At 38.1% G+C, this 15,690-nt stretch overlaps 1 protein-coding gene across 1 annotated transcript in view; it reads left to right on the top strand.

Moving 5' to 3' along the window:
- The window catches only part of JAG2 (jagged canonical Notch ligand 2), a 73,635-nt gene that overhangs the window by 41,359 nt on the left and 16,586 nt on the right, over positions 1-15,690 (top strand). Inside the window, exons 6-12 of the mRNA XM_035900390.1 lie at positions 8,952-9,082; positions 9,466-9,585; positions 11,952-12,065; positions 12,881-12,994; positions 13,569-13,682; positions 14,223-14,269; positions 14,541-14,714. Coding sequence (XP_035756283.1) covers positions 8,952-9,082; positions 9,466-9,585; positions 11,952-12,065; positions 12,881-12,994; positions 13,569-13,682; positions 14,223-14,269; positions 14,541-14,714 — 814 coding nt within the window. The remainder of the gene's footprint in view (positions 1-8,951; positions 9,083-9,465; positions 9,586-11,951; positions 12,066-12,880; positions 12,995-13,568; positions 13,683-14,222; positions 14,270-14,540; positions 14,715-15,690) is intronic.

The raw sequence follows: 15,690 nt of genomic DNA, 5'->3' as shown, positions 1-15,690 counted from the left end.
GCAAAAAAGCAACAGGCTTAAACCTTTTTGAGGGGGTAGGGGTCAGAGGGGGTGGGTGCAGTTCCCTTTTCAGCTTTCATTTCTCTGTGATACCAGCTGTATCTGGGAAGACAGAAGTTGGAGAGGAGGAGGAAGGGCTAAAGAAGGGAATACAAAACCTTTGAAGATGGAGGGGCTCAGTGGCTATGGTACTTTCTTAAAGTGTGTGTCAACAGGTAGTGTCATACCAGCAAAGCCTTTCCTTACAGCATGTCACTGACATGAATGTTTAAGTCTAGGTGCCTCCTTCTAACCTACTTAGCCAAATAAAGCTCACAAAAATAACACTTGAGTCCATTGAAGGACTCTGACCAGAAATCTCCCTGTTTTGTTGGATGGATTCTCTCACCTGAAAAAAAAGTACTGGGGGAAAGAATAAGTGACTTAATATTTCAGATGGATTGTATGTCATTTGCCTTGTTTCTGAACACCTGCCTGCTGAAGTGATAGGTCTGTGATCAGCAGGCTGAAGGAAAACAATGGCCACTATTCCAGTGTTGCAGAAGGTTTTCGGCTACCTCTTTAAATGTGATTTGGTGGCTTGAGCTTGTTCTCACAGATATCTTCAGCTTGTATTCTGTAATAGCTATTAGGCTACATTAGAAATGTTGCTTTTAACCCAAATGGATAATACTTTCTGAAGAAAAATGACGATGAACTAAAAATAACCAAGGTTTGCAGACATGACCTTTATCTTCAGCAGTACAAAGGAAGCTGTTATTTAAAACGTTTGCTATTGAATTATAATCTAGATTCCTTCATCCTGGTTTTGGACAGTTGCCACTGTCATTTAACAGGTGAAAACAATGTCCTTTTTTAATTGAGAAAGAAAATGAAAATGTGAGAAAAACATGGGTGTGAGATGTATAGAAATCTACTGGTGCCAATAGCTGCTTGGTTGCCAAAATCTGCAGTGGCATTTATAAATAGAAAAGTTGGAAAACAGTTTCCATCTTCAACTTGTATGAACATGCAGGTAACTTAAGCAATGGCTCTGAGGCTTCAGCCTAACTCTCACAGCAAGGATCTACCCTCGGTGCTTTGATGTTCCAAAGTAATTTAGAGCTGTTCTTGTGTTAAATGTTATACTAAAAACAGATCTTAGAAGTTAGCTAAATGGCTGCAGACTGTTAATAAAGGATATGCCATTAGTGGTAACTGTGCATCATCTGTTGGGCAAGTTCACATACCCCTTGTTTTGAGGAAGTTAGTGTTGTGAAGTGTGCCATTTCTGTTGCTGAGCTTTCATCAGAGAAATGGAAAATAAGTAGGGACCTGATGTCTCAAAATAACCTGATGTGGGGAAACAATTTTGTGGTATGGCTGGGTCTAGGTGATAGATTTTTGTCATTGTGGAGGCAGTTCAGAAAAGTAATAATTTCCTGAACAATGAGCAAAATTACATCCTTGAGGAGAGCAAAAGCAACTCAACTGGATCTTGCAAAGATGGGAAATTGCAATCTTGTTAAAATAAAAAAACCAACAAAACCCAACCTTTATCCATTGTCAAAGCAGCAATGCTTCCAAGTTGTGATTGGTGCTTTTCATGTTTCTGCATCATTCTAAGTGGTTTGTTAAATTCCATTAAACTGTCTAGAGAAGAATGAAGTTTGATCTAATGGCTTATAACTGGCTTAGGCTCAATCACCTTATGAAGTTATCAAAGTGACTATAGAGAAACCACAAGTGACAGTCTCCTAACTTGATTAAAACTGCTGACTTCAGTATGTTTGGTACCACTCATAAACTGTCAGGAGGCTTAACAGCTTAATCTTTCACTTACTTGTGATCCAGAGTGGTATGGGTTTGGCAGAAGTCCAGATATACCTCATATCTGGGCTACACTGTCATATTCCTGCCAGGATGATGGTATTTTCAGAAGTCTTTCTACTTTTCCTGTTGCATTTGAACGTCTGAATTTCTCTTCCAAATCAAAGAAAAAGGGGTCAAATCCCTAACACTGCTCAACTTGTGTTCTGCTTCTGGAGCTGTGGTAGGACGTAGGTTATGTCCTGGAAAAGGCAAGTCTTGCTTCACACAGCTGTGATACAAAAAATTTCTTTACAATGTGTAAACTAACTGAAATAGAAATAGGATCGTTAATATTACTTTAATGTGAATTCATGCAAGGCGAACAGAGCAAGCATACAGTTTTTAAAATTTTTGAAGTAAATTCTTCAATTTGTGTGCTTTGAACTGTCTTACTCTAGAATTACTTTTGATTTATATGTGACAGAATTTTGGTTTTATGATGTTGGTGACTTTGTTTTTATTTAATCACATACCTTATGTTTGTCCCATTGAAACAGATTTCTCAAACTTCCTGTATGGTGCCATGCCTTTTAGAGTCCTTGTATTCACTCCACTTCAGCCCTGCTTGCAAAGCTGATTATTTCTTGTGTTCAGCAGTGCCTGCAGGTGCTGTATGCCTCTCCCAAGTGGTTTTGCTCCCTTAATCTGTCACTGTAAGGGCGAGAATCTGCTCAGCTATTATTCAATACTTTCTTTCCAGGGATGTAGGCACAAAAGCCAGAGTTGCAGAATGAGCTACAACTACCTGGAGTGTCGTGGGTGTAATAGTGTTCTAGAGATCCTCTGTTCCATGTTAGTCTTCTGTAGTCTTCATATCTTTTTCAGGAGGAGGCTTACCAATATCCCTGATCTCTTGCTTGTGTTTTCATGACTGTTGGGTAGATAACATGGTTAACACCAACATTTGGGAACTCTGCCTAAACTTAAAAAAAAAAAAAAAAGGCAGCAGCTAGGTAAACTTGTAAACTCGTTCTTCAGCACAAGGAGATGTGGTGAGGCATGTCAAAGCAGGATGTTCTTGAAAGACTATAGATGACAAATAAAAAGGTCCTGCTTCTAAACATGGGGAGAAAGTAAGAAATGGGGAACTTCCATACTAGCTAGATCAGATAGAAATCTCAAAAGAACACCAGAACAGGTATACCATTTCTAAGAATCTAGAAAATGCTCACAGATGAGCTACTGGCTCACCAGGATTTGTCAAGAACACATTTAAACTATATGGCTTCCTTCCACAGTTGTTCCAGAATGGAAATATGAGAAATCTTATAAACTCTCAAATTAGGAGAAATCTCATAAGCTGCTCTGAACAGTAAACTGGAAAGTCTTGTTTGAGCAGTGTGCTAGCTGCTGTGGTATCTGACCATTTCAGTTCCTGCAACTTGGACTAGCTATGGTCCCTAAAGAGCGTAGGGCTATTGTTTAGGCCTGCAGGAATGTACTTGGTACCGGTGCCTGGACATCATCTTCGGTCTCCTCTTTGATGCAAGGTATTGTATTACAGCTTCAAGTTTCAAAGAACTTGCAAAATTATTACAATTGCTGTGTGTCTCATCATACCAAGTTCTCTTACCTGTTATCATAACCGGTACAGGGATATTTTTATGTCCTAGTGGTAAGCCTCCTGGGATTGTTAACAAGTATTTCACAAGTAGACATATTGAGTTAGACAAAAAAGAATCCCATGTTTTGTTTCTTTACTGGTCAAGGAACTGAGGCACACTCTGTACTTACTTCCTTGGATAGTTAGTGGGTAGAAAGGCTGCTTCCAGGAGAACGTGAGTGGGTGTACAGGAAGTAAAAACAAGTACTTTAACCTGTGTCTACAATAGCAGGTAATGCAGACAAATTAGAACAGTACATCAAAGCAGCATTGAGAACCCAATATCCATAGTAAAAACACTTCATTTTTTAAAATTTTAGACTAGCTCTCGTCTGTTCTTGTGGACTGAATGCCTGTTTGCAGCTGGAACGCATTAGGTGTGCTTCTGGCATACGCTGTCTTACATTACCTTAGTTTAACCTAAAAGGAATCCCATTCCTTTGTTCCAAAACAGCTCTGTGATGTAAACCAACACACCATCAACAGGAATGATCAGGCCCAGTTCACTTAAAAAGCACACTCCTGGTGTGAACTAATGCAAATGCAGACACACCCTTACAGCCACTTACTGCAAGTTAACTGAGCAACCTTTCCCTATATCTTCTGGGTAAACAATTCTGAACCATCCCCTGTATCATCTCCTTCACAGACCTTTACTTAAATGAAGTACTGGAGTGAGAATGTTAGTTTTCAGTTACTTCTTTTATTAGAGGAGAAAAAAGTTTGGAGGGAAAAGTTTGTATCTTTTGGTCTAATAAGAATGCTGAGGGTAAGAGGAAAAGATGACAAGCTTTCAGGTAATTAAGTTATTTGAGTTCATTAATGAGCATCTTTTCCTTCCTTATTCACAAAACCATCGTGCCTATTTCAAAGGTAGGAAAATGGAGAAAGCAATTCTGTGACAAATCTTAGTGAGTACCGTGCTAGCTATAACATTGAATCCGGATGCTCAGAATCCGGGGATCTCCTAACAGCTAGACCATATTGCTGCTTGCTATGCAACAATTAATCTCTTAAAAGATTAAACAGACTTTCTTATAGTTATTTTAAGTAAATAACTAATATAAAGCTATTGTTCTGGCCCATGCAACACCATCCTGTTCACGTCATTAGAAAATTTAGTGGTTTTCCATTTAAGAGGGCTATTTCTCCCCCACCCCTGAATGATGCATTTTGCTTCTGCTCTTAATGTCACTGTTCTGCTTCGTTTTCCTGTGTTGAGTGTTTTGGCCACAGCTTCCAGTTGAAATATGAGTGGGAGAAGCTCCCTCCAAAAAAAACTGCTTAAAAAATGATGTGTAAATATCACAAAGTGATCTTCACTTCAGCTTTTGTAGGACATGCAAGTTACCAGTAAGGTGTAGCCTGTGGTGATTAAAGGCTTATACCACATTGTCTATATCCTCCCTAGGATTTTTTCAATTTATTTTTAGGCTCCATATTTTGACTTAGAGTTGAGAAGTAGTTTGGGTTTGATTTCCTTCACATTGATGGTTTAGGTATACTTATGAATTAAGTGCTGACAAAGGTCTGTAGCTAGGTGTAGAACAGAATTTATTTAGGTATTTTCTCATTCTCATGTATTATGGGCCTTTTTGTAAGGTTAATCAGAGCAGATTAGTGATTGGATGAGACCTGCAGTATGAAGTTTCTCAGGTGAGCTTTCCATATCACTTCCGTATTTACTATTGTAGAATTTATCATAAAATCATGGAGTTGGGAAAGTCCTACCTCCTGCCCAAGGGAAGTCAGTTAGACCAGATTGCTTAGGGCCTTATCCTCACAAATGATGTATCTGTTTATGTACAGCAACATGGGATCTTTTGAAAACTTTGTGCCATCTTATTTGGAAATGCCCAATTTAAATCTAGCTTTCATTAAATAATTATAATACAAATATCCTCAGAGGAAAGCAAAGGCCAGTATCATCTTTTTCTTTAATTACAGCTGTTTCAGAAGAACATAAGGAAAGCATAGTTCTGTAGAAAAATCTCTATTTTATTGAACTTTACCAGAAAGAGCAAAAAAACCCAAATCTTAAATTTCATTCTCCTTTCCTCAATTCCCCTCTGCTCCTGCCTCTGTGTACACAGGTATCTTTGAACTGTGCATAATGATGGGTGCTTCTGTAGGATTCCTTGGTACTAAATTTACTACTTTAAACGCATGGAGAATTACTGTAGGTCTTCCTTGTCCTGGAATTTAGCTGCTTGAAGCCCCACTTGCTTATTGTAACTGAGCATACACAAGTTGAATTATTGTGGTTTTATCTACTTGTCAATGACAACAGTATTTTTCCTGCACAGTTGCAGTTTCTCTAATCTCAAGACCGAAACGTTATCTAGAAGCTTTGCTAATGTTAACTCCTGCCACCTCCCCTTCCTCCAGCCTTGTATTTAAATTCTCATTTTCTATTGCCACCAAACTCTCATCTTAGGAAAATGGAAGCTGTGAAGCATGTCAGTAGAATTGTCAGGATCTTTTCTGCAAGTTCTTGGTTTCAAGATAACTAGCAGTTGTTCTTTTATTCCTATTTGCACTCTCTGTGTTAATCCTGACCCGAAGAGACGCTTTGGTCTGGGAGCAGATGCCTGTACTTCAACCTTCCATCAGGAAGTTACTAAACTGTAACAGTCTATTTATGGTAGCTTCTTTTGTACTGCTAATAACCCAGCAAGGGCTAAGATTAAGCCATCTCTGATTTTGTTTTGCGTGTGTGTGGTTGTAAAGATGAGTTAGAGCCAATGAAGTCAGCAGAGGGGAAGGACAAAGGAAGTAGAATCTTGATTCCAATAAGAATTTTCTTTGTCCATTGAACAATGGGAATCCTTATGAATTCTCTATATTTGGCCTCTTCATTTATTCAAATGTGAAAAATTCAGGATTGCAGAAACTTCTAACAAATTATTCTCAACTGGAGGGGACAGGGAAGAAGTAATTTTAGCCCACCATTAACTGCACTAGCAATTTCCTTTTGGCTTTTACACAAGCGGTTGTTACTTGAAAAGGAATTCTGTTCTTTCAGGGGTGTTTTGTGTTGTTTTGGTTTGGTTTTTTTGTTGTTGTTTTTTTTAAAATAGATTATGATGCTTTTTTATCTGTACCTTTTGGGCTTCTCATAATGGATCATTAACCTTTTTTTTATCCTTGTGTCATGGCTTGATTTTTTTTTTTTTTTTTTTTGTAAATGACAACCTGTCCATTTCTGAATTGATTTCACTTTATTGATCACATCTTGCTCTAGGGGTGAGCTGAGATCCATGTAAACATTATCATTTTAGAAGGAAGTGGAATTAAAGCTGCTCTAGCACCTGCTAATGTAGGATGCGACCAGACTTCCTGTTCAAGAGGAAATCCTAATTTACTCTTCCTTGTAAACTGAAGGCTGATCAGCTTACCACATAGTAACCTTTTGACTTGTAAACACTGTGTTCCTTTGGACTGCTTTTAGCCTCTAGAAATTATTTCCCTCGGGCTTGGTGGTGACTTTAACAGTAAACTTTGTGTTGAATATCATGAAAAAGCAGCAACCCTTTTCTGCTGAACTAATTTTGATGCAGTCAGGCATACCTACAAACTGAAGTAGGTGCTTAAGATGCCTTCAAGTTCGAAGAAGGTGGCTGTATTTTTCTCTTCACTCTTAATCACCAGTGCAGTGTTAAACAAAGAAACTTGTTAGCTATTGGGTATGGAAAACAAATTGAGTTATTTTGATTATTTGCTTTGTGATGCAGACTTTCAGCCCTTGAAAATGCTTGTTGTATGTGGGTGGGGAGTTGGCTCTGGCTGGGATAGTCATGTTGAATCACTGGCAGTAGTGCCAGGTTTGGCATGGATGGAGATTTGGGTTGGGGCCAGTAAAGTGAGTTACAGTGCTTTTTTTTTTTTTTTTTTTTTTATTGTTTATTACCAGCCCCTGAAAAGATTTTTTTCGGTCCTTGAGGAGGAAGGAAGAGATCAAATTTAGCAGAAGCAGTATTTGTTTCCTCTTAATGCTAATACAGCGAAAGAAAGCTGCTTCTGAAATACGTATGTTCTCCAGGCTTCTGACAGCCTGGCTTAGGTGAGCGATTGGAGGCCTCTGGACTAGATACACAGCTGAGGCTCTCCTTAGGGATCCCACAGCTGTGAGGTTTTGAATGAGGAGCAAATACTGGGACTAAGAACTCAGTTGTTCCAGAACTTGATATAAAAAAAATTGACTTGCAAACATCTGCATCTAGATTCCTTCTGCCTAGGTGAATGCTAGAAACTTAAATAACTGGCAGCATAACCTGTTCTATTCCTATGGGGATTGATACAGCTTACTGAAGTGGTGGAAGTAAATTGATTCTCAAGGAACCAAAACTCCTTGTTTATACTACTTTTCCTTGTCTTCTTTCACCACACCCCAAAGACTTAAGAATTTCTTTTCTGTTCTTTTTACGTACTCAAAGCATGTTGATAATAGAATGGTGGTGTTAAATCTAAAAGTAGAGTTTCCTTTCTAATGCTTTTTTCCTCTAGGCATTAGGGCTCCACTGGCATGCATGTGCCCAGCTCCCGTTCAGTGTGTTTTTATGCATCTCTCTGTTGCTAGTGTGGCTCTTACATTGTTTATAAGAAATAGGCTTAAAATAGCAGGCAGAACATTTTTTTTTTGTTGGCCCAGGAGAGCAAGCTTACTATTTCTTTTTTATTAAAATGTGTATGAAATATATGTTAAAAAAAAAGCCATTAGCTTATGTCCTTTCTCTTTTTTTAAAGTTCAGTTTTAAACACTTTTCCTGTAGCATAAACAGTTGCTTTTGTTAGAAGAATCCTGTCGCAGATAACAAAGATACTGGTCTCTGAAGAAACCTTCTGACAAAATTTCAGCTTTGTTTAAAACAAGTGAATTATTAATGGCTTTCATTTCTGTTCTCTCTCCTCCTTTCTCCAAAGAGCACCCTTTTTCATAATGTCACTAGAGAACATTGAGGGCATAATAGAATAAATCTGTAAAAGGGTTCTCTTGAGAAACTAAGTCCTGAGAAAATTGCTAAGACAGCTGCACCTCTGGCTGCCCTGGCCTTTCAAGACTTATAGCACTCCAGAACAAACTAGCTAGTATCTTGAAAGCTATCTTCACAGAGAGAAAAAAGCTATGGTGCTTGATGCAGTAGGCCAGCAGTCTGCTTTTGAAGAGTAATTTCAACTTCTTCATACCAATCACAATTTTTATCCCAGTGTGAGGTGATTATGGGAAGATTTGACTTCATGTGAAAGAACAACCAATTCATGTACTGTTCTCATAACGCATAGTGCTTGGTGTTGTTTGTTGCCATGGTGTGTAATACGGTTGAGCAAGATGAGTTCCAGTAAGGATGTTTAACAGGACTAGTATGTCCCTTCTAAACAGGAGAAATAAAGTTTTGTTATCTGCACATTGAACAGTTGACCTTGTTCTTGAGAATGGTAAGTGTAGTGTTCTAAATACCATGTTGCTAACTTTTTAACATGTGAACTTACATCTTAGGTGTCATTATGGTTGGCAAGGACAGTTCTGTGATGAGTGTGTCCGCTACCCAGGCTGTGCTCATGGGAGCTGTAATGAACCATGGCAGTGTAATTGTGAAACCAACTGGGGTGGCCTGCTCTGTAACAAAGGTACTTAACATTAATGTACAGGAAAAATAATTAAAGTTGCATGATTAACTGATAACTCATTAACCATTTCTTTCCTGCTGGTGTGCAACTACCTGAGTATTTCTGTGCCTAATTCTTTTATGGCAGATGGTGCCTAAACATCATAAGTATAGGAAGTTTAAGACAAAAGGCTTGGAATGGTTCCAACTCTTCTAACTTGTGCAGTTGTCTCTTGCTCATCCTTCCCTGTTCTGTGGATAGTAATGAGATGACAGGTTAGCTAATGGAATATGGGGATGATGTGGGTGAATAATGTTCAAGCCAGAAATGCATCTGTACATCTGACTAGGGGTTAGAATGGCGAGATTTGTGTTCCCTGTGGATTGACACTTTTCTCTGTCCAGATCTGAATTACTGTGGAAATCACCATCCCTGCCTGAATGGTGGAACCTGTATGAATACTGAACCAGACGAGTATCGCTGTGCTTGCCCAGATGGCTACTCTGGAAAGAACTGCGAAATTGGTATGCCTGGATATTGCATGTATCTTCAGAAATCTGAAGCTGGTTTAGGCATGACTACATTCTAGTTAGCCAGGTGGCATTTTTATATGCTCATTGTTGCTTTTTTTTTTTTTTTTTTTTTTTTTTTGGAGTGGAGGGGCTATTTTCTCATTTCCAAAAGATAGCTTGGTTTATGAGGGGGGAAGTGTGAAAAGTGATGGTGTGCAACTTGATTGTTACTTTGCATGACTGTGGGGGTATGCCAGCTCTGTCTCTCCAGTTGGCTATTCAAAAAACCGCTGAAGACAACAGAAATGCTGCAACAGTTTCCTTTGGATTTAGATAGGACTGAGAATATTTCTTCCCTTTGGCTTCTTCTTTTCCTTAATTCAAGCATGTAATTGGGCTATAGTCTCATGGAAATGGTTATAGGTGCGCCTTTCCCTGTTACCGTTCTCCCTGCTACCCATTTTCTTGTCTTCTGGCTTGCTTGCAAACTTGCATCTTGTACAAGATGGCAACTAAGGAAGGTAATAGTGATGGACACTTCAGTTTTAACTGTGGTGTGGGGTTTGAGCCCAATTTTTAGCTTCCTGAATGTGTTGACTATCCTTCTTGATCAACTGAAACTTGATTTTTAAAATAATGTTTTAGTATGTGACTCTTAATACATTTGGATTAATGATGCAGATGTTAACTATTGTGGAAATGTGTTCAAGTCCTCCTACAGAATCACGTTGAGTGGTCTAAATGAAAAGTTAAGTGTATTCCCTGCTCCCATTGGGAAAATGGGGGAAAGAATTTAAACCATATTTGTAATGAAGTATGCCTTCTTGACTGGAGTTTAGCAGATCTGTGTCTATCCAATGTAAAAAAACTGCTTCCTATCTCAACCACGCTACAAAGATAGCATATTGCTTTTTTTCATGTATATCTGTTATGTGTTACACAAAGACCAAAATTTTCATGTACTGGAGATTATTTTGGTATTTGGAGACTTTTCCTGACTATTCTGTCTCTGGAGATGAAGGGGGAAGTGTGAAATTTCTATTTCTTTAATATTTTGCTTTAAAGATTCGCTGTTTGGAGAAAAATTGAAAATTTTGGTTCAACATTTTCAGCGATAGTATTCAGTTGGGTGTTCTGCAGTGACTTTCTTTGCCGTGATGGATTGTTAAATCCTTTTTTAAGATGTGATATTCCTAGTCTTCTCTTCACTTTGAATTTTGCTATTCTTTGATATAGTAATAAGAATAGATGGAAAAACCCTTTTTTTTTTTCTTCTTTAACTTAACTGTTTGGCCTTAAGTTCACTAAATTATTATCAGCAGAAGGTTTTCACATTTATTAGGATGTAGATCTTCTTTGAACTTCTATAAAGGGCTGTGTGGTATTAATGATACTATCAAAAAATGAATTTTCCTTCAGCTGGTAGAATGTGATGCAAAGTTTTGGCTAAAAGGGATGAAATCTTGTCTTAGCTTGCCCTGGAAGTTGTGGGGAAGCACCTTGGCTCTCTAGATGAGGACGCAGTGATAAAGGGAACCATACATTTCATGAGTTTTATACTGATTATTAGCAGTAGATTGATATATGAGCAGCTTTAGGTACTAGTATCTAACATCCTAGACAATGTAAATTCAGTTTGCAAACTAGATAACATCCCTGAAATAAAGATTCAAAAAAAAAATAAATCCTAGCAACAATTGGAAAGTTTTACCTAGCAAGAGGATTGTTTTCTTCTTTCCAAAAACTTCTTCGGCTTCTGAGGGGGAAAATACCAAAAGTGACAGCATACAACTTGTCCCTCCTCAACTTGATAGTTGCTTAGTGCAGCTCCTGTGAGCGTTATAGCCCTACATGGAGTGACAACAAGCAGTACTGCCTATAATTGCAAGTAGCTCCCTACTTTGCTGTTTCCAAGGAACAGTATTAGAATGAAGCTAAACAGACCTTTGATACTTAAACTACTACTAAAAGTTCAGACCTCTGCATACAGCATATCTGTTTTGTCTCACTGAAGGGGGGGCGGGGGAAGAGTTCTGGAGCACTCCAGAGGTGGAAGTGTGTGGCTGGAAGCAGTAGGTTAATGGGGAACTTCTCTAGCTCTTGGGATATTTGCGGTATGAGTGACTTGTCTGCCTTCGTCTTTCTAGTCAGTAAATATGGAGGATGATGTACCTTCAGTAAAATCCTGCTTCAGCCTCCTTCTGGGAATCTTACTCTGCAGCTGGGAGAGGGAGGCTCCAAACTTCTGTACAGGCACCTCTCTACTGCTCATGGTCTTGTTCACTTTAATCAGAACACAATTTCTAACCATGTAAGTTCTCCTTAATTGATATTGGAAGAGTACTTAGCAAGAATTTCTTTTCCCTCTTTCTTCCCAGCGGAGCACGCTTGCGTATCTAATCCCTGTGCTAATGGTGGAATTTGTCATGAAATTTCATCAGGCTTCAAGTGTCACTGCCCATCAGGGTGGAGTGGACCAACATGTGCTATTGGTGGGTATGCACTTAATGATGACTGACCCTGTTGGGTTGGAAGGGTTGATACAACTTGCTTGACAATCATGCTCTGTGGGTATGGGATTTGGTGGTAGGTTTTTACCTTACCTGTCTTTTAACAGCTACATATTGGGGGCCTCTGAAAAGATTAATGGTACAATGCAGCCAGCAGTATCTTATCTGATGCAGTTGAGATCTGCAGGTTATCAAAAAATATAGCTGGATGATATAAAAAGAAATGCCCTGTTGCCAAAGCTTGTAGAACAATTTCTGATGCTTTAGCTAGTCTAAAGCAAAATGCAGAGTGGATTTGTCTTCAGAGATATAAATGTGAACATGAAAAGTTCTCCCATTCTTAAAGTAGTAGAGGAGTAGATTACTCAAATGCTTAAGTGTCTGGTTTGGAAGACAGGGAAGTGGTTGAAATGTATTATGGACCTATGTAATTGGTTTGCATGCTGCCTGTGATTTGGAACACAGGATTTTCACCCATTTCTCAACAACAACTATCCTCAGGAAAATACTGGCTAAGCTTGTGTCATGATCTAGGAACATGACTTTCAGTGTATGTGTCAGTTGTTGGCAGATGAACTGAATCATCTTGCTGTTTGCAGATAGAAAATTCTGGAGTTCCTCTCTCCCTTATCTCAAAGATGTGAGAAAAGCTTAAGTAAAAATTAGGTTAGAAATGTTAGTCTGTTTCTAAGTTTGTTTGTATTTTCTCCCCCTTCATCTCAAAATAACTTAAAAAACCCCCACAGGTTAGGCCAAATTTTAAACCATGTAATGGAAGGCACACTTTGACTTTACAGATATTGATGAATGTGCATCTAACCCTTGTGCTCAAGGAGGGACCTGTATTGATGGTGTTAATGCGTTTGAGTGTATATGTCCACAACAGTGGATTGGAGCAACATGTCAGCTTGGTAAGTAATTACCTTCTGAAGTTTTGAAGACCACTGAAGATTATTCCTAAGTAATGATTAACTCTGTGTAAGTGTGTTTCTGATGTGACTTTTATTGAAGAGAACATTGAAGATGTGTGTTGCTATTGGTATCTTGGCTCTTCTTTAGTAGATCTTAAAGCCAGAAGTTTCAAGTGAACCTGGAACTGTTTAAGCCACAAGTTAAGCTTACTTAATAAGGGTTCTTCTAGAATGCTCGATAACTTTTCTGTTTCAAAACACAGCATTGGTGATGGTAGCTCCTTCTTCATGGTGGCAGAACAGTGACTATAAGCTTATGGAGGCAAGGAAGGGATTTGACCTGACTAACATACTATCTTTTTGAGTTTTGGCAAAGGGAAGAGAAAGATAACATGCATGTGCTACTATAGATAAGTGTGCATTAAAAACCTGTGGTATGTAAATGGTTTTAGTGCCCTACCAATGTATAGTATAAGCTTCTGATGCTTGGATTGCATGGAAACTGCTTGGTGCTGTGGTAATCTGTTTCTTGGTTTGTTCTTTATTCTCTTCTTTCTTTTATCTTCTTTCACAGATGCTAATGAGTGTGAGGGGAAACCCTGTGTTAATGCTTACTCTTGCAAAAATCTCATTGGTGGATATTACTGTGACTGCATTCCAGGATGGACAGGAGTAAATTGTCATATCAGTTAGTATTTCTTTAGTATATATGTTGACCATAGGATGTTTTATTCTTTAAAAAAAGGTTTTATGATGAATGGTAGCATGCATACTTGTACAAGAAAAAGTACCTCTTGTCAGGATTTTCCTAATTTCCAGCATTGTAAATTGAAAATAATGTTTGAAAACTTATTTAGAGATGTATTGGTATTAAAAGGATCTTAGATACACACTTACATAACTCTAATAAATCTCTCCCTGATTCTGAATGATATCATGTACTGATTCAATTTAAAATACTTTTTAGCTAAAATGTTAGATGTGAAATTAGCTGATAACATTTGATTTAATTTCTATTAGTGTAATAGAAATATGTAATATGTAGTTTTCTATTATGTAGTCTTTAAAATAAGAAGCCCTTTAAGATATCAAGCATCCTTGCTTTCCATTGAAACATCTAGAAAAATCCTTTCTGAAAATCATCTGTTCTGCATTTTTATGCTAGATCTGTACTTTACAGCTTAGTCTTCCAGTATAAATTCTAATGCCTTGCATACTTTATCCATAGATATTAATGACTGTCATGGACAATGTCAACATGGAGGGACTTGTAAGGTAACTCTTGTTTATTACATGCCATGTTGAAAATAAATCTTGTTCTGGCTAGTTATGAATTCTGTAGTTTGCAATTACAGGTTGGTTAAAAGTGTAGTGTTGCACTTGCAGGCTCTTGCACCATTTTAAAAAATAATTTTATGTGGTGCTAGTGGTGCTACTGCTGTTCAACAAATCCAGAATATAGAAATAACTTTAACTTGTATGCAAGCTTTTTTGTCAATAAATAAATCTTTCTACTTTTGTTTTTTTTTCCGCCCCCCCTATGAAGGATGAAGTGAATGGTTACCATTGCTTATGCCCTCGTGGTTTCACAGGAAAAAACTGTGAGACAGAAACAAATGAGTGTGAAAGCAATCCATGCCAAAATGGAGGCCGTTGCAAAGACCTGGTGAATGGATTCAGTTGCCTGTGTTCACAGGGCTTCTCAGGAGTCTTCTGTGAGGTGAGGACAGTGGTGACATTACTGCAATACTTTTCATGGACTGAATTCTTGAAAGAAACATATATCTGGGTTTAAACGGGAGTAACCCAAGGCTAAAGCGTTACTGACTAACGTAGCTGTTACTTGACACTGTGAATAAGCAAATTTGTTGAGTGGTGCTGTCATAGTAGCTGTAACATTTGAATTTGCAGCCTGGTAAACGGCAAGTGGTTGCACATAGGTGTTGGCTCTCCTAAATGTTTTAAGGCTGCAAGTTTTCCTTAAGCTTGAAACATTTTCCTTTGTAATTTTCAGGACTTGTGTCCTTTTGTTAGGCTAGAATGTTTTAGGTCTTCATCCTAGTAACTCTGAAGTACATAACTGAATTACCTTTCAAGTAATCCTACTGTTGTTGGTAGGAGTATCCACATAATTAAAGGCAGGCAGATACTCAGGTATGGGCTCTCAGAACTTTCTTTGAGATCATTTTAGGAACATGTAATTCTAGTGCTTAAATAAGGATTCAGATCTGAAATACTGAAGTGCTAGTGATAATTCGTGAAGTACTTAATGATAATGAAGATCTGCTTCTTTCTAGGGAGGACATTAGACTTTTCAAGGTAAAATTATATTGCCCTAGGTATGTACTTTCTAGCTTTTGCTGATAGCCAAATTCATATGTGTGTTAATGTTAGCAAGGCAGCATCAACTGGAGGCACTGGATTAGAATTTGGTTGGGTTTGCTCCAGAATTTTTCATGGAGGACATGGGAGTGATCTTTCTTAAATGCTGAAGTAATTTTGTTCTGTGTTATTTGCATAGTTAAAGAAGCAATGCCCTCCTTTTATTCAAAATTAAAAAGGGTTGCAGATACTGACCAGTTCTATTAAACTGGTGCAGTACCCAGTAGCTCGTGTACCATTTCTACATAAGGATGATAGCTTGAGTGCTCTACTCTTGAGTGATTCATACCATACTGTGTAATTAAAGTTTTAGC

Source organism: Egretta garzetta, unplaced genomic scaffold (assembly GCF_000687185.1).
Source record: "Egretta garzetta isolate BGI_Z169 unplaced genomic scaffold, ASM68718v1 scaffold508, whole genome shotgun sequence".
NCBI classification, from domain to species: Eukaryota; Metazoa; Chordata; class Aves; order Pelecaniformes; family Ardeidae; genus Egretta; species Egretta garzetta.
Note: the sequence above shows the minus strand (reverse complement) of the source record. Positions and strands in the feature narration are given on the sequence as shown.